General features: G+C 44.5%; 2 protein-coding genes across 3 annotated transcripts in view; one reads left to right on the top strand and one right to left on the bottom strand.

Annotated features, from left to right (window-relative positions):
* Window positions 1-108: 108 nt before the first annotated feature.
* LOC132385825 (nuclear factor 7, ovary-like) lies at window positions 109-17,670 on the bottom strand. Its single transcript, XM_059958048.1, has 6 exons — window positions 17,053-17,670; window positions 16,268-16,363; window positions 15,624-15,857; window positions 13,801-13,823; window positions 13,596-13,714; window positions 109-3,588 (listed from the first exon to the last, which is right to left on the bottom strand). The coding sequence occupies exons 1-6, from the start codon at window positions 17,461-17,463 to the stop codon at window positions 3,062-3,064; spliced, it is 1,410 nt and encodes a 469-aa protein (XP_059814031.1). The 5' UTR covers window positions 17,464-17,670; the 3' UTR covers window positions 109-3,061.
* Window positions 17,671-20,319: 2,649 nt separating this feature from the next.
* The window catches only part of LOC132385828 (gastrula zinc finger protein XlCGF8.2DB-like), a 174,753-nt gene continuing 170,537 nt past the window's right edge, over window positions 20,320-24,535 (top strand). The window contains exon 1 of one of the 2 annotated variants that reach the window (XR_009509305.1): window positions 20,320-20,457. The gene's annotated coding sequence lies outside the window, so the exon portion shown is untranslated. The remainder of the gene's footprint in view (window positions 20,458-24,535) is intronic. The other variant, XM_059958054.1, reaches the window with a different exon arrangement.

Here is a 24,535-nt window from a genome sequence, read left to right as displayed (position 1 = left end):
GGAGTAATAAAATGGATTCAACAGTGGCTAGATGGGAGATGCCAGATAGCAGTGGTGGATAATTGTTTATCGGGATGGAGGCCGGTGACTAGCGGGGTACCTCAGGGATCTGTTTTGGGCCCAATGTTGTTTGTAATATACATAAATGATCTGGATGATGGGGTGGTAAATTGGATTAGTAGGTATGCCGATGATACTAAGGTAGGAGGTGTTGTGGATAATGAGGTGGATTTTCAAAGCTTGCAGGGAGATTTATGCCGGTTAGAAAAATGGGCTGAACGTTGGCAGATGGAGTTTAATGCTGAGAAGTGTGAGGTTCTACATTTTGGCAGGAATAATCCAAATAGAACATACAGAGTAAATGGTAGTGCATTGAGGAATGCAGAGGAACAGAGAGATCTAGGAATAACTGTGCATAGTTCCCTGAAAGTGGAGTCTCATGTAGATAGGGTGTTGAAGAGGGCTTTTGGAACGCTGGCCTTTATAAATTAAAGCATTGAGTACAGAAGTTGGGATGTAATGCTAAAGTTGTACAAGGCATTGGTAAGGCCAAATTTGGAATATTGTGTGCAGTTCTGGTCACCGAATTATAGGAAAGATATCAATAAATTAGAGAGAGTGCAGAGATGATTTACTAGGATGTTACCTGGGTTTCAACAATTAAGTTACAGAGATAGGTTGAACAAGTTAGGTCTCCATTCATTGGAGCGTAGAACGTTGAGGGGGGATTTGATCGAGGTATTTAAAATTTTGAGAGGGATAGATAGAGTTGACGTGAACAGGCTGTTTCCATTGAGAGTAGGGGAGATTCAAACTAGAGGACATGATTTGAGAGTTAGGGGGCAGAAGTTTAAGGGAAACACGAGGGGGTATTTCTTTACTCAAAGAGTGATAGCTGTGTGGAATGAGCTTCCTGTAGAAGTAGTAGAGGCCAGTTCAGTTGTGTCATTTAAGGTAAAATTGGATAGGCATATGGACAGGAAAGGAGTGGAGGGTTATGGGCTGAGTGCGGGTAGGTGGGACTAGGTGAGATTAAGGGTTCGGCACGGACTAGGAGGGCCAAGATGGCCTGTTTCCGTGCTGTGATTGTTATACGGTTATATATGGTTATATCTTATAATCTGTATTCAACAAAAAAATAGGCCTATATGATGTTGGTTTTAGAGGATCTCTTTTTTTGGCAATACAGTTATGATCGCTGTTAAAAAAGATTGTGGGAGTTTATGCATTCTTTCCACTTGGTATATTATTTCCATAAAGGGGGTAATTAATATATCTTTAATCTTTTTTATAACATTCAGGAGGAAAACCATCTTCTTCTGGGGATTTGTTACTCTGAAGTGATCCTAAAGCTTCCTCAACCTCTTTTAATGTAAAGGGCATATCTAATCCTTTCTGTTCTTCCAAATTAAATTTTGGAAGGGTTATTTGTGATAAAAAATCATCTATCTCAGTAATCTTATTTTGTGATTCTGATTGAAATAGTTAAGTATAAAAAAAATTTAAAGTTTCATTAATTTCTAAAGGTTTATCAGCAACCTTATTTACACTTGTTCTAATTGCATTTATTGTTCTAAAAGCCTGTTCTGTTTTCAACTGCCAAGCAAGAATTTTATGTGATCTTTCACCTAATTCGTAATATTTCTGTTTAGTTCTCATAATTACTTTTTCTGTACGATATGTCTGGAGTGTATTAAATTGTAGTTTTTTATTAACAAGTTGTCTTTGTTTTTCTTCGGTCATATATCTTTGAGATTCTTTATCTAACTTTATGATATCTTTTCCCAATTTTCCTTCTTAATTTTAGATGTATAACTTATAATCTGACCCCTTAAATATGCTTTCATCGCTTCCTATAATGCAATTTTATCCTCAACTGAATGTAAATTAGTATCCAAAAAAATTTAAACTGTTTTTTCATAAAATCACAAAAATCTTGACGTTTTAATAAAATTGTATTAAATCTCCATCTAAGCTTTATGTCTATTTGAATAAAATGAATAATCTCTTTCTCTTGGATTAATTTTTCTCCATATATCAATCAGGTTTAAATCTTTCATTAATGATAAAGTTAGTTTTATTACTTTTAATTTTGTAACAACTTTAGTTGACCTATCCAAAACTGGATCTGAACAAAAATTAAAATCTCCGCCTGTTAATATTTTATCATTTGCGTCAGCCAAGTTCAAAAAATCTTCTTGTATGAATTTTGCATCATTTTCATTTGGTGCATAAATGTTCATAAAAGTCCATAATTCTGAGCAAATTTGACAATGTATAATCACATATCTCCCCACAGAATCAATTGTTACATTTTGTATTTTAATTGGTAAAGATTTATTAACCGAAATTGCAACTCCTCTCGATTTTGAATTAAATGAAGTTGCTATAACATTTCCAACCCAATCTCTATTTAATTTCTTATGCCTGTGAACTTACTGAACACATTCTTGCCAGAAAAAAAAACTTATCCCAATCCACTCTTCCTAGATCCTTTTTCATTTCCACAAAATTGGCCGTTCTCCAGTTTTACCAGAACATTAAGCTGCCAGTTCTGCCCCTCACTAATAGCAGTAATGTCGTTATCCCACGTGTCAACCCAAGCCCTGAACTCTTCTGTTTTACCGACAATACTCCGTGCATTGAAATAGATGTACCTGAGAATATGTATACCATCTGCTTTTTTTTTCATTTCCGTTTATACATGCAGTCCTCTCATGTTCCTTATCCTCCTGCGCCTCACTATCTGCTCTAACACTCTGGTTCCCCTCCCTCTGCAAATCTAGATTAAATTCCCCGGAGCAGCACTGGCAAATCTACCCGCAAGAATGTTATTCCCCCCCCCCCCCCGCCCAGTTTAGGGGCAAACCGTCCCGTCGGAACAGGCCCCACCTTCCCGGGAACAAAGCCCAATTGTCCAGAAACATGAAGCCCTCCCTCCTGCACCATCTCCTTAGCCACGTATTTAGCTGCACTCTCCGCACATTTATATTTACAGGGACTTTACTCCTGACGCCGGTCCCGGGACCCGACCCGTTTACAGACCCGGAGCGGAACCGGATCAGATTCTCAGCCACTGGTTCACATCCCAGGGCGCGAAGAAAGGATAAAGTTTCCCCGGGAATTTATTCCCAGTGAAGGTGTGGAGATGGGACTTGGTCTCCGCGTTGTAAAATGAAACTGTCCCGGACTCGTAACTGAGATAAACTCCCACCCTCCCGGGGATGGGACCGGCAGCGAGACGGGACCCGGGGGAGGGGCGACCGGACACGTCATAATCCCGATGTAACACGTCATCAACCCGCCTGATGACCCAGAATCCGGTCTCCGGTCTCAGACTGACCGGTCTCTTCCTCTCCACAGAGTCTGCGGCGACTCCCAGCCACCAGAACCGATTCCCCGTCACCTCCACCTCCCAGTAATGTCTCCCCGATGGGAATCCCTCCGATCCCAGCACACAAGGCCGGACTGTGAATCTCTTCCCGGTGTCAGGGAGATTCCTCCGGGACTCGGTCCGTCTCACACTCTTCCGATCCTCAGACACCTCGAGACACGGATGCGCCGTTTCCACATCCAGGGTGACAGAGACTGGGGGGAGAAGCAGAGAATTAGAGAGACCCGGGGATCGGGGGGAGACTCGGACAGCGGGGCCCCGGGGATCGGGGGGAGACTCGGACAGCGCGGCCCCGGGGATCGGGGGAGACTCTGTCCTAAATGGACATCCCTATAGTCGGAGGCTGTGCTCACCGTTCTCGACCCACCCACATCCTCCCAACATCAACTCTCTCCAGACAGGTGTCAGAGAGATCTGGCGAGACCCTTCATCAGGACCTGTGCAGCTTGGATTACCAGCATCTGTAGATTTTCTTGTGTTTGATTTTTAAAGCAGGAGTTATTTTATCATGAGCTGATCCATTTTCCCATTCTCCCATTTAGTCCCACTCTCCCACCCTCTCACCATGACCTTTGATGCCCTGTCTACTCACATACCTATCAATCTCTGTCTTAAATACACACAATGACTTGGCTTCCACTGCCGCAAGAAATACACAGATTCACCACCCTCTGGCTAAAAAAATTTCTTTGCATCTCCGTTCTGAATGGGCGCCCTTCAATCCTTAAGTCATGCTCTCGTACTAGACTCCCCCACCATGGGAAACAACTTTGCCATATCCACTCTGTCCATGCCTTTTAACATCCGAAATGCTTCTGTGAGGTTCCCCCTCATTCTAAACTCCACGGAGTACAGTCCAAGAGCGGTCAAACATTCCTCACATGTTAACCCTCTTATTCCAGGAATCATCCTCGTGAATCTTCTCTGAACCCTCTCCAATGTCAGAACATCCTTTCGTAAATAAGGAGCCCAAAACTGCACACAGTATTCCAAGTGAGGTCTTACCAGTTCCTTATAGTGCCTCAACATCACATCCCTGCTCTTATTTTCTATTCCTCCAGAAATGAATGCCAATATTGCATTCACCTTCTTCACCACCGACTCAACCTGGAGGTTAACCTTAAGGGTATCCTGCACGAGCACTTCCAAGTACAATTGCATCTCAGAATTTTGAATTCTCTCTCCATTTAAATAATAGTCAGCCCGTTTATTTCTTCTACCAACGTGCATGACCATACACTTTTAAACATTGTATTTCATTTGCCACTTCTTTGACCATTCTCCCAATCTATCCAAGTCTCTCTGCAGACTCTCTGTTTCCTCAGCACTACCGTCCCCTCTACCTATCTTTGTATCATCAGCAAACTTAGCCACAAAGCCATCTATTTCATAATCCAAATTGTTGATATACAATGTAAAAAGAAGTGGCCCCAACATGGACCCCTGTGGAACACCACTGGTAACTGGCAGACAATCAGAATGGGATCCTTTATTCCCACTCTCTGTTTCCTGCCAATCAGCCAACGCTCTATCCACATATGTAAATTTCCCATAATTCCATGGGCTCTTATCTTGTTTAGCAGCCTCATGTGTGGCACCTTGTCAAAAGCCTTCTGAAAATCCAAATACCCAACATCCACTGCATCTCCCTTGTCTAGCCTACTTGTAATCTCCTCAAATAATTTCAATGGGTTTGTCAGGCAGGATTTTCCTTTAAGGAAACCATGCTGAGTTTGGCCTATCTTGTCATATGCGTCCAGGTACTCCGTAACCTCATCCTTGACAATTGACTCCAGAAACTTTACAACCATTTCTCAATCTAACAGGTCTATAATTTACTTTTTGCTTCCTTGCCCCTTTTTTTAAATACCAGAGTGGCATTTACAATCTTCCACTCCTCCGGAACCAGGCCAGAATCTATTGACTTTTGAAAGATCATTGCTAATGCCTCCGCGATCTCCACAGCTACTTCCTTCAAAACACAAGGGTGAATTCCATCTGGTCCTGGAGATTTATCTACCCTGAGACTATCCAGCTTCCTGAGTACTTTCTCTGTCGTAATTATGACAGCGCACACTTCTCTTCCCTGACACCCTTGAGTGTCCGGTATACTGCTGATATCTTCCTCAGTGAGGACTGGTGCAAATACTCGTTCAGTTCCTCAGCCATCTCCTTATCTCCCATTACAATTTCTCCAGCATCATTTTCTATCTGTCTAATATCCACTCTCACCCGTTTTTTATTCTTTATATACTTGACAAAACTTTTAGTATCTTCTTTGATATAATTTGCAAGCTTCCTTTCATAGTTCATCTTTTCCCTCTTAGTTTCCTTCTTAGTGTGCCTTCTTAGTTTCCTTTTGTAAGCGTTTAAAAACTTCCCAATCCTCTGTCTTCCCACTAATTTTTGCTTCTTTGAATGCCCTCTCCTTTGCTTTTACTTTGGCTTTGACTTCTCTTGTCAGCCACTTTGGCTTTGACTTCTCTTTTTCCATTTGAAAAATTCTTCTTTTTTGGAATATATCTGTCTTGCACATTCCTCACTCCTCACATAAACTCCAGCCACTGCTGCTAGGCCGTCCTTCCCCCTAATGTCCCTTTCAAGTCAAATTTGGCCAGTTCCTCTCTCGTGCCACTGTAATTTCCTTTACTCTACTGCAATACCGACACATCGGATTTCGGCTTCTCTTTCTCAAATTTTACAGTGAAGTCAATCATGTTACGATCACTGTCACCTAACGGTTCCTTCACCTCAATCTCTCTAATCACCTCTGGGTCATTACACAATACCCAATCCAGTACCTCTGATCCCCTAGTGGGCTCAACAACAAGCTGTTCTGAAAAGCCATCTCGTAGACATTCTACAATTTCTCTCTCTTGAGATCCAGTGTCGACCTGATTTTCCCAATCCACTCGCATGTAAAAATCCCCACAATTATCATAACACTGCCCTTCTGGCAAGCCTTTTCTATTTTCTGTTGTAATTTGTAATCCACATCACTGCAGCTGTTAGGAGGCCTGCAGATATCTGCCATCAGGGTCCTTTTACCCCTGCGATTTCTTAGCTCAACCCATAAAGATTCTGCACCTTCCGATCCTATGTCACCTCTTTCTAATGATTTAATATCATTTCATACCAATAAAGCCACGCCACCCCCTCTGCCAACCTGCCTATCCTTCCGATACACCGTGTATCCTTGGACGTTCAGCTCTCACAGCCATGCATCCTTTAGCCACGTCTCAGTGATGGCCACAAAGTTATACCTGCCAATCTGTAGCTGTACGACAAGATCATCCACCTTATGCCTTATGCTGTGTGTATTTAAGTATAACACCTTAAGTCCAGTATTTGGTCAGTTTTGCTTTGATTGCACTGCAACTCATCCAAGTGGCTGCAAATTTGCCCCATCACCTGCCTGTCCTTCCTGACATCTTTACTGCTCACTATCTTAGATTTATAGATTCCCTCTCCTCCACTCTAACATTCCGGTTTACCACCCCCCTGCCAAATTAGTTTAAACCCTCTCTAACAGCTCTATTAAACATTCCCGCGATAATATTGATCCCCTTCGGGTTCAGGTGTAACCCGTCCTTTTTGAATAAGTAGTACTTCCCCCAGAAGAGATCCCAATGATCCAAGAATCTGAAGCTCTGCCCCCTGCACCAGTCTCTCAGCCACGCGTTCATCAGCCTGATCCTACTATTCTTGCCCTCGCTAGCACATGGCACAGGTAGCAATCCTGAGGTTACTACCCTGGAGGTCCTGCTTCTCAGCTTCATTCCTAACTCCCGGAAATCTCTCTTCAGGACCTCCTCCCTTTTCCTCTCTGTGTCATTGGTACCAACATGTACCAAGACAGCTGGCTACTTGCCCTCTCCCTTCAGGATATTCTGGACCCGATCCGAGACATCCTGTACCCTGGCACCTGGGAGGTAGCACACCATGCGGGTATCTCTATCAGGCTCACAGAATCTCCTGTCTGTTCCCCTGACTATGGAATCCCCTATGACTACCGCATTCCTCTTCTCCCTCCTTCCCTCCTGCACAACAGCGCCAGGCTCAGTGCCAGAGACCCGGTCATCGTGGCCGTCCCCTGTCAGGTCATCCCCCTCAACAGCATCCAAAACGATATACTTGTTGCTGAGGGGGGCAGACACAGTGGTGCTCTCCACTACCCTGGCATTTCCCTTCCCTCTCCTGACAGTCACCTAGTTTTTTGACCTCTGTAGCCTAGGGATGACTACCTCCCTGTAGCTCCTGTCTATCACCTCTTTGTTTTCTCTAATAAGCAGTAGGTCATCAAGCTGCTGCTCCAGATCCCTAACACGGTCTCCGAGAAGCTGAATCTCGGTTCACCTGGTGCAGATGTGGCTATCAGGGAGGCTGGAAGTCTCCCAGGATTCCCACATCTGACACCCTGAACAAAGCTCTAACCCTGCAGACATGCTACCTAATTCTACAGGAATGAAACAAAGAAAGATAGGTCTACTCACCCACTTACTTCACCAAGCACATGAACTTTTTAAACCATTAGCTAATGTGCACTGCCTTCCTTCAGAATTTAGCTCCCACGCCACCCTTCTTGTCCCAATCTAAAAAACCACCTTCAGTCGTGTATTCATCAGCCTATTCCACACTGTCCACATGAAATTCAGCAAGGCCTTTGATGTCGATGATAGACCACACTTGGAGTATTGTCTGCTTTTCCGGTTCCCGAATATGGGGAGGATGTCATTACACTGGACAGGAGGCTTCAGGAGGATGTTACCAGGACTGGGGGCTTGGGTTAAAAGCAGAGAGTGAGTAAGCTTGGGCTATTCAGCTGTAGTGTAGGATGTTCAGGTATGACCCCTTATCAAGGTAAATAATTCTAAGGAGCTTAAATAACGTTCTTTTTCCAAGAAATGGGAGTACAGAACCAGAGGCCTCCGATTGAAAGTGAGATGGGAAATCGGGTAACATTCTCAGAGAGAGGGAGGTTGGTGAACGGAATTTGCCCTCAGACGCTGTCGAAACAGGTAAAAAATAACATATTTTAAAATAAATACACAGATGGGAAATGGTTAGAGGGATGGGGGGGGGGCAAACACACACCAATGGGACATGCTCAAGAAGACATCTTAGTCTTGCAGATTGATGAAGTGGGCCGTGAGTTCAACATCCATCAAACCCTCCCAGATCATCCTCCTGAGGAATCTCACCCCGGAGTCTGTCTGTGAAGTGTTGATGTGACGTCACGTCAGACGGCAGCTCAGTGCCACAGAACAGACAGACTGGGTAAGGACGGCAGATTTCAATCCTAAATGGGAATTTGTGCCTATTTCTGTGGCTGTGTGTCACACTCTGATAGTATATCGCGCGCGTGTGTGTGTGTGTGTGTGTGTGTGTGTTTTGATTGTGGTAAATATCCGTGTGGTGTGTATACACATTGAAGGAGAGTATGCACATTGAAGAAGTTTTTATGTTACAGTGTGTCATCACATGTCTGGTGTGTGTTGACAATGTGTCACACGTGATTGAGTTGTTTAAATGAATAAATGACTGTCTCTGAAGAGTTTGGTTTCCAGGTTACTGAAGGAAATAACAACGTACATTGCTGAGGCTCTGACTACAATCTGCCAGTCCTTCCTGTGTATGTGTGTGAGGGAGCTTTGCCAGGCCGGTTATGCTGTGTGTGCTTCTCCCGAGATGAAATCTTGACCCATGTCAATGCTTGTTGGTGTGTCCGAGCTCATTCTCACAATGCTTCAATGTAGTGGTCTGATCACCATGAGACATAGGAGCAGAATTAGGCCATTTGCCCATCGAGTCTGCTCCGCCATTCAATAATTGCTGATCCTTTTTTCCCTCCTCAGCCCCACTACCTGGTCTTCTCCCCGTAACCTTTGATGCTGTGTCCAATCTAGAACCTATCAAGCTCTGCCTTAAGTACACCCAACAGGTTCCACAAATTCAACTGCTGCTGGCACAAATTTCTCCACATGTTTTAAATAGATTCCCCCTCTGTCTTGAGGCTGTGCCCTCTTGTCCTAAACTCCACCACCATGGGAAACATCCTTTCCACATCTACTCTGTCTAGGACTTTCAACATTCGAAAGGTTTCTAGGACTTTCAACATTTGAAAGGTTTCAATGAGATTCCCCCTCATCTTTCTAAATTCCAGCGAGTACAGACACAGAGCTATCAAACTTTCCTCGTATGATAACCCTTTCATTCCTGGAGTCATCCTTATGAAATGAACCTTCTGCAATGCCAGCACATCTTTTCTTAGACGAGGAGCCCAAAATTGTTCACAATACTCAAGGTGAGTCTTCACCAGTGCCTTATAAATCCTCAGCATCACATCCCTGCTCTTGAACTGAATGCTATTTAAACCGATTGAATTCAATGCTAACATTGGATTTGCCTTCCTCACCAGTGACTCTACCTTCAAGTTAACCTTTAGGGAGTTCTGCAGAATGACTGCTGAATCCAATTTCGTCTCAGATTTTTGGATTTTCTCCCCATTTGAAAAAAAAATCTGCACATTATTTCTACGACCAAAGTGCAGGACCATGTATTTTCCAACATTGTATATAATTTGCCAATTTCTTTCCCATTCTCCTCATCCAAGTCCTTGTCCAGCCTAACTGTTTCCTCAACACTACCGGCCCCTCCGCCAATCTTCGTATCATCTGCAAAACCTGGAAACAAAGCCATTTACTCTAGGACAAGAGGGTGTGACTTCATGATTGAAGGACGTCCTTTTAGAACTGAGATGTGGAGAAATTACTTTAGTCAGTGTGTGTGGAGAATCTGTGGAATTTGTTGCGACATGTGGCTGTGGAGGCCAAGGCATATTTAAGGCAGAGATGTACCGGTTCTCATTTAGCCAGGGCATCAAATGGTATGGGGTGAAAGCAGGGGAGTGGGGATGTCCGGAAGAATTGGGTCTTCCCATGACTGAATATTGGAGCAAACTCAATGGGCCGAATGGCCTATTTCTGCTCCTATATCTTATTGTCTATTCCATCAGCTAATTCTTGATATACAGCATAAAATGAAGGTGTCCTAACACCTGTGTCCCTGTGGAACACGACTCACTGGCTGCCAACCAGAAGAGGATACCTTTACTTTCATTCACTGCTTCCTACCAATCAGCCGATGTTCTAACCATGCCTGTAACTTTTCTGTAATACATGGCCTCTTAACCTGGTTACCACCTTCATGCGTGGCACTTTGTCAAAGGCCTTCCGAGATTCCAAATATACAACATCCACTGCATCCCCTTTATCGATCCTGCTTGTAATCTCCTCAAAGAATCCCAACAGGTTTGTCAGGCAGGATATTCCCTTAACGAAGCCATGCTGACTTGTCCTGTCTTGTCCAGTGTCACCAAGTATTCCATAGCCTCACACTTAACAACTGACTCCAATTTCTTCCCAACCACAGAGGTGAGGCAAACTGGTCAATAATTTCCTTTCTGCTGCCTTCCTCCTTACTTAAAGAGTCAAGTGACATTTGCCATTTTCCAGTCCTCTGGCACCATGCCAGGGTCCAATGATTTTGAAAGATCATTTGGAATGCCTCCATAATTTCTACTACGACCTCTTTCAGAACACTGGGGTGCAGTTCATCTGGTCTGGGTGACTTATGTACCTTTAGGGCTTTCAGCTTTTTGAGCAGCTTCTCCCTTGTAACAGTAACTGCACTCACTTCTCTTCCCTCGCACTCTTCAACACCGGGCACAGTGCTGGTGTCTTCCACGGTGAATACTGGTGCAAAATATTTGGCTTATCTGCCATCTCTTTATCCTCTGTTATTATGTATCCAGCCTCATTTTCTAGCTGTCCTATATCCACTCTCATCTCTGTTTTATTTTTTTACAATACTTGAAAAACAATTTGATATTGTTTGCTATCTTGTTTTCCAAAGATAGGTGTGTAAAAAGGGCTTGAAGGATCATTGGATACCAGAGTCACTCCAACCACAACCTGTACCAGTTGCTACCATCCGGGATACGGTACCACAGCATAAAAGCCGGGAGCAACAGGCTCCGGTACAGCTTCTTCAACCAGGCCAGTTCAATTCAAATCAATTTCTTGTTTATTTTTTCCCACCTTTTAGTTCCTCTCTGTAGATATTTAAAAGCTTCCCAATCCTCTCTCTTCCGAATAATTTTTGTTTAGTTGTATGCCCTCTCCTTTGCCTTTACATTAACTTGTCTTCCCTTGTCAGCCATGGTTGTACTATTTCGCCATTTGAGTATTTATTTATTTTTGGAGTACATCTATCCTCATTTTCCCAGAAACTGACACCATTTCTGCTCTGCTCTCATCCCTGGCAGCATCTCCTTCCAATTTGCTTTGGCCAACTCCTCTCTCAGACCACTGTAATTTCTTTTACTCCTCTGAAATACTACAATGTCAGACTTTACTGTCTCCTTATCAGATTTCAAGTTGAACTCAGTCATGTTGTGAGCTCTGCCTCCTAAGGTTTCTTTTAACTACTCACCTCTGGTTCAATACATAACACCCAATCCAGTAGAGCTGTTCCCCGAGTAGGCTCAACGACAAACTGCTCTAGAAAGCCATCACATTGCATTCAACAAACTCACTCTCTTGAAATCCTTTACCAACCTGATTTCCCCAATTGACCTGCATGTTGAAATCTCCCATGATTATCATAACATTGTCCTTTTCATCAGCTTTTTCTATTTCCAGTTGTAATCTGTGGGCCTCAACCCACTGACTGTTGGGAGGCCTGTATATGACTGGTGTCAGTGTCATTTTTACTTTTGCAGTTCCTTACCTCAACCCACAAGGATTCAACATCTTCCAATCCTATGTCACATCTAGCTGCTGATTTGCCAGCAGAGCCACACCACCCCCTCACCCGACCTTCCTACACCACCGATACATTGTGTAACCTTGGACATTCAGATCCCAACTACAACCATGATTCTGTAATGGCCACAATATCACACCTGACAATCGGTAATAGTGCAACAAGATCATCCACCTTATTTCTCATACTCCATGCATTGAGATATAACACTTTGTGTACTGTATCTGCTACCCTTTTTAAATCTGCATCTCTAATGCACTGACACTCACCCTGCTGGCTGACATTTTGTCCTCGCATCTGTCCGCCATATCTGACAGTCTGACTGCACGCTATCTTTGCATTTTACCATCAGTCCTATCCCTTCACTCCAGTTCCCGACCTCCCCCCCAACAAATTACTTCAGACCCTCCCCAACAGCTCTATCAAACCTCTCTGTGAGAATATTGTTCTCCCTCGGGTCGAGGTGCGACCTATCCCTTTTGAGCAGTTCGTTCCTCCACCAGAACAGATCCCGATGATCCAAGAACCTGAATCCCTGTCCCCAGCACCATCTTCTCAGCCATGTTTATCTGTCAGATTATCCTGTTTCTACCCTCACCAGCACGTGGCACAGGCAGCAATCCAGAAATTACAACACTGGGGGTACTGCTTCTGAGCTTTCTACCAAGCTCTCCAAATTCTATTTTCAGGACCTCTTTGCTTTTACTTCCAATGTCATTGTCATAAATTTACCAAGATATCTGGCTCTTTGGCCTCCCTCTCTAAAATGCTGCGGACACGATTCGAGGCATCCCTGACCCTGGCACCCAGGAGGCAACATACCATTCGGGTGTCCCGTTCACATCAATAGATTCTCCTGTCTGTTCCCCTGGTGATTCAGTCCCCGATCACGACCACTCCCCTCTTCGGCCTCTAACAACAGTGAGAGTTGCTGATCCGGAAGGGGGAAGACCTGTGTCAGTCAGGGTCTGCACTCACAGGGCACATGAAGGACTTGTGTATTTTCCTGACAATCCCGGTCACCACACTGATACTCATTTTTATTCCCTACAATATTATTGTCAGTATTAAATTCCCAGTTCCTCTGGTTAGATCCAAACTTATGTACTGGTGTGTTAGTGCATTCGCCTGGGATTGGAACACAGTGGTTCATCTGCCAGTCCCGTGTATTGGTTGTATTGTGACCCTGTGCTGGTGTGTCCAGGGGTCTGACATCTCCAGCTGACCATGTGACAGTGATGCCTCCCAGTCAGTGGGGTTGATGTGGAATAAACTTCAGTTCCCCTGCACCCCAGTATTATAGACAATCTTTGCCTCAAATTGGAAGTAAATTGATCTTCATAAACAAGGAGAAATGAATCTTTGTAAGTTTTACCTCGATTAATAGCATCAAGCATTTCTCTCAGCACTGTGTTCAACAAATAGAGGTGATCGAATTTTTCAACCGGTAGGGTCTCATCTGTCACTGACAATTCCTGGACATCGTCATTAATCCTGTAAATATTAAACTGCTGGTTATAAATTGCTATTCTGAACTATTTTCAAATCCATTCAGGGTTTCAGTAAAGAGCCTGTCCTACCTTCTGTTCCGACGAGCTTCCTCCTGAAATAAATAAAACACAAATCTGATTAGACTTGGACTTACTGTCCACATCCTGAATTTCATCCAAATCATTACAAGGTGTTGAAAATTCCCACTCCCACAATCACTCAGACACACGGACAATACAGAACCATGGGGTAAATGACAGGGAAAGTTTATGAATGTCAGACCATTACTGAGAGGAAGAAACTTACAGGGAGGACAGGACAGGCTGTGCATTATCATCTGGATATGACGTCAGTGTGATAGGATGGAGGAATTTAAGATCAGTGATGTATGTGATTGTGTGCGGTGGAGGAAGTACCTCTATTTATGGGGAGACTCGTGGGGAGATGTAATTCCAGATGGATTTTAACAAATTCCACAAGAAATTTAGTGAGGAGGATGTGAAACTCGCTGTCACAGGAGTGGATGAAATGGAACAGCAGAGACTGACTGTAATGGGGAGGCTGGATAAACAGTTGAGGGACTAGGGAGTTCGGGGCACTGTTGCTGGGTGTGGTGAGTAGGTGGCAGGGGGCTTGTGAAGCAGGGATACTGATAGAAGATGGACCTAATGGCCTGTTTATGATAGAGAATGGGATATAATCCCATGTGAAATGTATCCAAAAAATAAAGAGACAGTGAAAGTTTCCATAATCTGACGGAAACCGGATACAGGAGATAAGTCTGATGTGTGGGTCAAATTCTTTGTTCTCACTGAGACCCTCACACCAACTGCATCAGACACACTCACAGCCTGTGACTGGAACCGGGTGTTAATGGGAGTTTTGGAGGATATTTAATGCGGTAATTAAGGAAACAGTCAGCAGCTCTGTGTTATGATCGGAGTAAATAATTTCAGAGAGATTTGCATTCTGTCCTGGGATGTACAGAAGTTGTGGAAGTCTAGTTTTGGGACAATAGACAATAGGTGCAGGAGTAGGCCATTCGGCCCTTCTAGCCAGCACGGCCATTCACTGTGATCATGGTTGATCATACACAATCAGTACCTCGTACCTGCCCTCTCCCCATATCCCTTGACCCCGCTATCTATAAGAGCTCTATCTAACTCTCTCTTGAAAGCATCCAGAGACTTGGCCTCCACTGCCTTCTGGGGCAGAGTATTCCACGTATCCACCACTCTCTGCGTGAAAAAGTTTTTCTGCATCACTGTTCTAAATGGGCTACCCCTTATTCTTAAACTGTGGCCTCTAGTTCTGGACTCACCCATCAGCGGGAACATGCTTCCTGCCTCCAGCGTGTCCAATCCCTTAATAATCTTATTATTATGGGACAACAACAACCCTGAATAGTTGTATCAGTTGTCTGGTGAGAAACAGTTTGCTGCCATTTGTAAATGCTGTGTGTAGGAGCAACACGTCTGTTTTCTGTCTGCATTGTATTCTGTGTTACGTGTTTATTATAGTAACTCGTCACGTGAGTGGGGACGTGGTAAAAGCGAAGGGAAAAGGTTACGTATCTGTACTTTGTTCTTCACAGTTTTGAGGGGAGGATGGGCGGATGTCATTCTGTTCTTGACCGCTGTGTTGCAGCTTACTTTACAATGAATTACCCTGAAGCTTCATCGCTTCAAGATTGTATTTTACTAATGAAGGACTGAAAGCGTATCTTGGACATTTTGAAATGTCATTATTGGAGTGATGGGAGGGCGCATCATGCAGGTATAACAACTTGTGTGAGGTTGCCAGCAGCGGCAATTGATTTGTTAGAATTGGCCGCTGTGCTGTGTTTATTTCAAATATACCACTGTTCATTCAGTGCCCTTTGACAGAAACAAATTGAAATATAATCCCTCACCTTGAGAAATATCACACCATCTTTCTGATCCATCTGTTCCTTTAACTTAGTGATTTCCTCCTGAATACTCCTTATATTCTCCTGAATCTCCCGAAGATTTTTCTCCATTTGGTTGAGAATCCTCTTCTCTTCTTCCCTGAGATCCCTGAGTAAGCTCTGCTCTTTCTCAGTGATAATCTGGCGCAGTTCAGCAAACTGGGATGTGACGTGGGACTGAAGGCTGTGTGACTGTTCCTGTCGAATGAAAGGTGAAGATTAATATACTGCATTACTGTGCTCTGTTTCCTTTTGTCGTTCAGTTCGGTCTATTAGAGTCCATGCTACTTCTGAGTGCATTCCCGTCAACACCATTCCCTCACGTTTTCCTGAAACCTATTCTCACTTATTGACCCATAAACTCCCATCTGATTCACACACACCCTCCCCACCTTCACAGGGTTAACGGTAATTAGCCATTCATCCAGCATGTCCTTGGGATGTGTTGGAGTCTCTCGTGGTCACAGGGGGAGCATGCAAACTCCACACAGACAGCAGCAGAGGTCAGGATCGAACCCAGGTCACTGGAGCTGCGATACTCGGCTATTCTGCATTAAAGGGAGCAAAACTCGACAGTAAAATCAGAAATTCCGCTCAGGAAGCCTCACCTGAACTCCGGAAATCTTCTCTTTCTGTTGCTGCTCCTTTTCCTTGAAGTCTGATTTCTTTTTTGTGAGAGAGTCTAAGGAAGATTTTAGCTGATCCTGGTAGTCAGAGAGTGAAGGAAATAGAAACAAAGATGCATCAAAAGAAACAGGTGATCAAACCCGATTATCACACAAAATGCGGGAGGAACTCAGTGAGTCAGGCAGCATCTATTCAGGGGAAATAAACAGTCGGTGTTTCGGGATGAGACCCTTCATTAGGACTGGGAAGGAATGGACAGAAGCCAGAATAAAAAGATTGGGGATGAGAACCAGCTGACAGGTGACGGGTGAGACAACGTGAGGGGGGACGTGGGGGAGGGTGATGAAGTGAGAAGCTGAGAGTGGACAGGTGGAAGAGGTAACGGGCTGGAGAAGTAGGAATCTAATTCGAGAGGACAATCGACCATGGAAGAAACGGGAGGAACTGGGCTGTTTGCGGCCCTGAATGGTGACGAGGGAGGAGGTTAGGAGTCAGGTGTAGCACTTATCCCGCTTGCAGGTGTCGGTGCCAGGAGGGAGATCAGTGGGGAGGAGCGAGTGGATCAGGGCGATACAGTACGGGGAGCGATCCGAATAGAGAGCGGAGAGTTCCGGGGTGCGGAGGTGGGCTGTTGGACGGAGAGATGCTAGAATCCCGTTGGAGAAGGCGGAAGTTGCAGAGAATCACGTGTTAGTTATAGAGGCTCGTGTGATGGTATGTAGGACAAAGGAAATATTTTAAGTATTGAACTAACGTTAGTTTTTACCATATAGTTTTTAACAGCTTCTTTAATCGGCCTGAAGCGGTGCTCTCTGTGTTCCTCCGCCACTGCACAGATCATACAGATCAGTGTCTTGTCCGTTTCGCAAAACAGCTTCAATTCTTCCTCATGTTCCTCGCAGTGACGTTTACTTTCCTTCCCTTTCGGATTCAGGTTTAGATTTCGAAATTTTTCAGCCAGATTTGCTAAGGCCCGACTGGCCCTGAGGGTGCGGTCAGCAAACTCCTCTCTACATTCCGGGCAGGAGTTTCTCTCCTCCCTTTCCCAACACCGTGTGATACAAGAGCGACAGAAGTTGTGTCCGCACTCCAGTGACACCGGATCGATGAAGAAATCCAGGCAGACGGGACAAATCACCTCCTCGCTCAAACTGTCGGTCTCTCCTTTCGAAGCCATGTTAACTCCGGCACTTCCTGATTCAGAATGCTTTCACTTTCGGGGAGCTGCTGATCCCCTGCAGTACCGCGATTGTCCACTACGCGCGCTGCAGACTCGGGGAATCACACAACACACACACAATGCTGGTGGAACACAGCAGGCCAGGCAGCATCTGTAGGGAGAAGCACTGTCGACGTTTCGGGCCGAGATCCTTCATCAGGACAGCTGGTGTGGTACACTGCGTCCGGTCTTCCCGGTGTGGCCTTTTATATATTGGTGAGACCCGACGCAGGCTGGGACACCGTTTCGCTGAACACCTGCGCTTGTCCGCCAGAGAAAGCAGGATCTCCCAGTGGCCACACATTTTAATTCCACTTCCCAGTCCCATTCTGATATGTCTATCCATGGACTCCTCTATTGTCAAGATGGAGCCACATTCAGGTTGGAGGAACAACACATGGGCAGCCTCCAACCTGATGGCATGAACATTGACTTCTCTCACTTCCGTTAATGCCCCTCCTCCCCTTCTTACCCCATCACTGACATATTTAGTTGTTTGTCTTTTTTTCTCTCTCTCTCCCCATCACTGCCTGTTCTCCATCGCCCTCTGGTGCTCCCCCTCCCCCTTTCTTTCTCCCGAGGCCTCCCGTCCCATGATCCTTTCCCATCTCCAGCTCTGCATCCCTTTTGCCAATCACCTCTCCAGCTCTCTGTTTCACCCCACCCCCTCCGGTCTTCTCCTATCATTTCGCATTTCCCCCTCCTCCCACTACTTTCAAATCTCTTACTATCTCTGCTTTCAGTCAGTCCTGACATCGACAGTGCTTCTCCCTATAGATGCTGCCTGACCTGCTGTGTCCCACCAGCATTTTGTGTGTGTTGTTTGAATTTCCAGCATCAGTATATTTCTTCGTGTTTGCTCCGGGAATCAACATGGTTTTGCTGGATGTGTTCAGTGGAAATTCTGACCATTTCTATGTTTAGTGTGTGAGCAACCCCATCTTGTAAAATCCCAGTGCGACAAAAACGTCAGCTGAATCTCCAAAGGCCCCATCCCTGCGGTCGGGAGGACCTTCCCCTGGAAGACGATTGAAGTCCTGCGCTGAAAGGAGAAGCCATGTGCCCCCCTGGGGTGGTTCACTACTACAATAACATTGAGGCTTCCTCAGCCAACCCGGCCTCTCCCTGTCCAGTGTAGAGGATCCCTGTAGTTCCAATGGTGTCCCTATAGTCTGGAATGTGTCATTCGGCAGTATTCCTGTACGACAGCGGTTCTCAAACGTTTTTTAATGCCAAAGACCAATACCAGTAACAGGAACCGTGGACCCCAGGTTGGGAACCCCTGCTCTCCCGACATCTCGATGTGATGGCAGGCCAACAAGTTTCGTGCATCTTTCCCCGAATAGATGATCTTCCAGCAGCACTCGCTGTCCGTTTTCCTGCGCGTCCTGGGAACAGCCCGAGGATCAGTGAGCCTTCTGTCACGCAGCTGCCGTGGCACAGTCCCTTGCATCTTTCTCCACAGATCTTCGCCAGCCCACAGTCCGCAAAGAGGTGAGTGACCGTCTCGTCTCCACTGCAGTAATCTCGGGGCAGCGCGCTGTGGGATTGATCTCCGGGCATGCAGCAAGGATCAGACTGGGAGGGGCCCGAATCGCCGCCAGACAGGTGAGGTCTTGCTGCCCGTTGGAGAGATCTGGTGATGAGGCATTCTGCCAGATGGTCTGGACTGTCTGCTCAGGGAACCACTCCACTGTGTCCATCCAGTCCTTCTCCTGCAGTAACTGCAGGACATTCCGTGCTGACCACTGCCTGGTGTTCTTGTGGTCAAAGCTGCTGGTCTGAAAGAATTGTCACCAATTTCATTAACACAAGGTTCACATGGAGAAGCTTCCTGACTGAGACAGACACAGTCTCATGGGGTATTTACAGGGTAGGGGCAGGAATGATGTTTTTCCTGGCTGGGCAGTGGAACAAGGGGTCACAGTCTCAAAATCCGAGGCCACCTCAGCAGGACTGAGATGAGGAGAAATTTCCCCAACACAGTGCAGTGAATATTTGGAGTTTTCTCCACAAGTTTCCTAAAGTAAACGGACATATTTAGGAGCTCGGCGATGTTGGGAACGTTTCAGGAAAGTGGCGCTGAGTGCAAAGTTCAACATGTTCTGAGTGAGGGGCAGAACAGTGCAACGGGCCGAATGGCAACGCTTGATCCTGTTTCTTATTTTCCAAATCACGAGTTTCCCTTTGCGCCTTGTTCTCCCTTGGCCTTCCGCCTGTCGGATTGCACAGGGGAGCGGTGAGAGCTCCCGAGATCCATCAGCAGCCGCTGCGGTTATTTCATGCTCTTGTTATTTATTGCTGTTTCTCTGTTTTTGCACAGTTTGTTACCTTAAGCACTCTGGCTGATCTTTCACTGCCTGCTTCTGTTATCGTTACTATTCTACACTTTTTCTAAGTATGTCCGCAGGAAAATGCTTCTCCGGGTGGAACGTAGTGATTTATCTGTACTCTGATAATATTTACTTTGAAATTTGAGTTTCGGGGATTTTCCTTTAATTCTGTGAACAAACTGTGACTGACATCTCCAGCTCCCAGTAGCAGCCCGTTCTCTCACACACAGCCAATCAGCGATCACCGCTGGGAGAGGGATGCTGCCATTGGCTGAGGGGTGTCAGTGGGCGGGACGCTGTTTGGACCGGGACCGAGTGGGCCGGAGACCGGGAGCTGCGCCTCGGGTTTCGGCTGCACCACCGGCGGGTCGTGAATCCTTTCGAAGGCAGAGCTGAAGCGACCGGCGGAGATTCCGTGAGATGTTTCAGCTACACGGAGGCGCCCGGCCTTTCCCCGCCGAGGATCGGGGCCTGTTGTCTGGAGTTGTCTCCCAGACCCGTCCCTTCCTGCTGGCAGACGGGAGCTGCCCCGCAGCGGCTGCCGGTGGATCTCCGGAGCTCTCACCGCTCCCCTGTGCAATCCGAACGGCTGAAAACCAAGGGAGAACAAGGCGCAAAGGTAAACTCGTGCTTTAGAAAATAACCAACAGGAGCATGTCTGGCCATTCGGCCCGTTGCGCCTATTCCATCCTTTCCACAGAATTGTCCTTTTTAAATCTTTTTATTGAGTTTAAACAAACATAAATGAAACAAGAATACAAAGAGCTTGAGAGTACATAATTAATAGGTTAAGGTATAAATACAAATAGATGATAATAACCTCCCAAACTCATAGGTGTTACAAAAAATGAAGAAAATAAATTAAACAAATCCTAACCGACATGGGCCATTGCATTATATCAATTATACACAGTAACGTCAATAACTCCGCAAATAATTAAGGATATTAAAAGTAAAGTTTTGGAAAAGTAAATTTAGCTCATATGAAAATGTTGAATAAATGGTCTCCAAATTTCTTGAAAATTAACTGAAGGGTCAAAGACAACACTTCGAATTTTTTCCTAAACTCAAACAAGAAATAGTTTGAGAAAACCACTGAAATATAGTTGGAGGATTAATTTCTTTCCAGTTAAAAAGGATAGATCATCTAGCCATTAATGTAAAAAAATGCAATCATCCGCCGGGCTGAGGGGGGAATAAATGACTATTATCCACCATTGGTAAACTGAAAGTTGCAGAAATAGGATGCGGTTGCAATTTGATATTCAGAACTGTTGAAATAATACCAAAAACATCTTTCCAATAATTTTCCAAATGGGCAAGACTAGAACATGTGGGTCAATGAAGCAACTTCAGAATGACATCTGTCACAGGCTGGATTAACATAAGAATAAAATCGAGTGAGTTTATCCTTGGACATGTGAGCCCTATGAACATCCTTAAATTGTATTAGTCATGTTTAGCACAAATAGAAGAAAAATTGATTAATTGTAAAATGTTCTCCCACTGCCCTGTGGGTATAAGAAAATGAAGTTCTTTTTCCCATTCCTTCTTAATTTTTTCTCATAGTCCTGGCTGTATTTTCATGATCATATTATAAATGATGGCTACTAAACCCTTCTGGCAAGGATTCAGAGCCAGATTTTTTTCAGTAATGTCCATTGGACATAATTTCAGAAAAGACTAACATTCAAGAAATTTCTAACTTGCAAGTATCCAAAAAAAAAGAGTTTTAGGCTGGATAGCTGTTCAAAGGACAGAAAACTGTTATCTAAAAATAGATCACGAAAACATGTTATACCTTTTGTTTTCCATAAAACAAAGGCTGGGTCCATAAAAGAGGGCTGGAAAAAAAAGTTAGATATCAGAGAGCTTGATAAGATAAACTTATTCAAGCCGAAGAATTTACGAAATTGAAACCATATTCTTAATGTATGTTTAACTATAGGATTAGTTATTTGTTTATTTTGTTTAGATAAAGCAAAAGGAGGCAAAGATCCTAAAATAGAAAACAATGAGAAGCCTTGTACAGATTTACACTCCAAATTTACCCATTGTGGGTAAGGTACTACGACCAATTCTCGTGTCCAAAATATTAACTATCAGATGGTAACTGCCCAGTAGTAAAATCTTAGGTTTGGCAAAGCAAAACCACTTTCCTACTTAGGCTTCTGTAAATATTTCTTACTTAATGTAGGATTTTTATTCTGCCACACGTACTAAGATATTTTGCAATCAATAATATCAAAAAAAGCTTTAGGAATAAAAATTGGTAATGCTTCGATTAAATATAAAAAATTGGGTAATACTATCATCTTGTTAGTATTAATTCGACCAACCAATGACAGAGATAATGGGGACTACCTGGTAACAAGTTGCTTGATTTGTTCAATTAAAGGTAAAAAATTAACTTTAAATAAACCCTTATGTTTCTTGGTAATTTTAATACCCAAATAAGTAAAATGATCTATCACAACTTTAAATGTTAAGTGTTTATAAATTGGAACTAGCATATTTAATGGAAATAATTCACTCTTATTAAAATTCATTTTGTAGCCAGAAAAGCTACTAAACTGAGCAAGCAAGGATGAAACAGCAGGAATAGATCTCTCGGGGTCAGATATGTATAGTAGCAAATCATCAGCATATAATGATAACTTATAAGTCCCTTACCCACGGGTAATACCAAAAATATTAGGTGATTCATAAATGGCAATGGCTAAAGTTTCCAAAGCAATGTCAAATAATAGAGGACTTAAAGGGCAGCCTTGCCTCGTACCAGGGGACAACTGATAAAAAGATCTTTGATTACTGGTAAGAACCCAAGCCAAAGGTTTATAATACATTAATATAATCAATGATATAAATTTCAAGCTGAAATTAAAATTCTGCAACGTATTAAATAAATATAATCATTCAACTCTATCGAACGCTTTTTCAGCATCTACGGAAATGATATTCTGGTATTTTAGATGAAGAAGTATAAATTATATTAATTTATTTTCTAATGTTAAAAGATGAATAACAGGTTTTAATAAATCCGGTCTGATCTTCAGAGATAATTTGAGGTAATACATTTTCTCATGCAGTGGCCAAAATTTTGGAAAAAATCGTAGAATCCGTATTCAGCAAGGATATTGGCCGATAGGATGCACATTCAGTGGGGTCTTCAACTTTTTTTAAGAATTGGAGAAATGGAGGCATCATAAAAAGATTGTGGTTATTTACTTACAGTTAACACATCTTTAACAATTTTACAAAGCCAAGGAGTGAGTGTAGAAGAAAAGGATTTAAAAAATTCAGCAGTATAACAGTCCGGACCAGTGGCTTTAACTGAATTCATTGAAAAAGGGAGTGGGTTCCCTTTTCCAGACCCTGCCCGGGGACTTGTGCCACTCCTCAGGGTTATATATGGAACCTCTCGGGCAGGGACAGGGAGTGGGTTCCCCTTTCTAGACCCTACCCAGGGACTCGTGCCACTCCTCAGGATTATGAATGGAAGCTCTTGGGCAGAGACAGGGAGTGGGTTCCCCTTTCCCAGGCAGATGCCTGAAGGTGACCGGGAGCCACCAGAGGGGCTGATGTAATACAAGCCATGTCATGGTGGGTCGCTGAGGTAAGGGAACCCATTTGAATGACAGCCCGACTGCATGCGGATTTTGAGAATTTATCCGATAGCTGCAGAAAAAAGGAGAATCCCTTGCGTACTTTATAGCTCGTTTTAAGGATATGTGAGAGTCCAATGCCGGCAAACCCCTGGACAGATCAATGTGTCCAGCTGGCAGTGCAGACTTTTCTACACTGTCTCAGGCCCAAGCCTGCCCACTCCTTCAAATTAACTAATCTCAATTCCCTGTGTCAGACCTGGCACCGGGTGACATAAATTCTGATGAATAGGGAGCGCAATTGACTCTTTAAAGGGACTGGGGAAAAGCGAGAGTGTGCACAGAGAACCGGTAGTGAGGAGATGGAGTTCGGGTACCGGCGAAGAACCCAGAACGGGTGTCAGGATCTTGCGGACGGTGCAGATGAAGAGGACACTTGGCTAAGGACAGAAAAGGGGTTTGTAGAAAGAGGGGACATTGGGCCAGAGATTGTCGCACTGCATTCACAGACAAGAATAATAAGCGGCAGGAAGAGAGCCTGGATGACAGTGATACTCGACAGAGTACCACATTTAGTCTTCACAATCCCATCGGTCCCGGATAGGGCAGGCCAGAGGGGACGGTTCACAGTGATACTCGACATAGTACCACATTTACTCTCCACAATCCCTTTGGTCCCGGATAGGGCAGGCCAGAGGGGACGGATCACAGTGACACTCGACAGAGTACCACATTTACTCTCCATAATCCCTTTGTTCCCGGATGGGGCAGATCGGAGTGGATGGATCACAGTGATACTCGACAGAGTACCACATTTACTCTCCACAATCCCTTTGGTCCCGGATAGGACAGGCCAGAGGGGACGGTGATACAGGCGGTTGTGATCAGGCTCACCACACAGGCAGGCTCTTTTCCCACTGCTGCAATCAGGTAGAAGGTACAAGAGCCTCAGGACTTGCCCCACCAGGGTCAGGGACAGTTACTACCCCTCAACCATCGGGCTGTGGAACAACACAGGACAACTGCACTCACTGGTCCATAGAGAGGCTCCCACAACAAATCATCGTACTGGGACTGTGTCAAAATGAGTGA

The sequence above is a fragment of the Hypanus sabinus genome (genome assembly GCF_030144855.1).
Source record: "Hypanus sabinus isolate sHypSab1 chromosome X2 unlocalized genomic scaffold, sHypSab1.hap1 SUPER_X2_unloc_25, whole genome shotgun sequence".
NCBI lineage: Eukaryota > Metazoa > Chordata > Chondrichthyes > Myliobatiformes > Dasyatidae > Hypanus > Hypanus sabinus.
Note: the sequence above shows the minus strand (reverse complement) of the source record. Positions and strands in the feature narration are given on the sequence as shown.

Excerpts from the sequence above, each read along its gene's own strand:
- LOC132385825 (XM_059958048.1), bottom strand. The coding sequence starts at position 17,463 with ATGGCTTCGAAAGGAGAGACCGACAGTTTGAGCGAGGAGGTGATTTGT. Across the intron at positions 13,715-13,800 it reads GAAGCTCGTCGGAACAGAAG|GATTAATGACGATGTCCAGG; the intron begins GTAGGACAGGCT and ends TAATATTTACAG. Across the intron at positions 3,589-13,595 it reads GCTTGATGCTATTAATCGAG|TCTCTGTCACCCTGGATGTG; the intron begins GTAAAACTTACA and ends TTCTCCCCCCAG.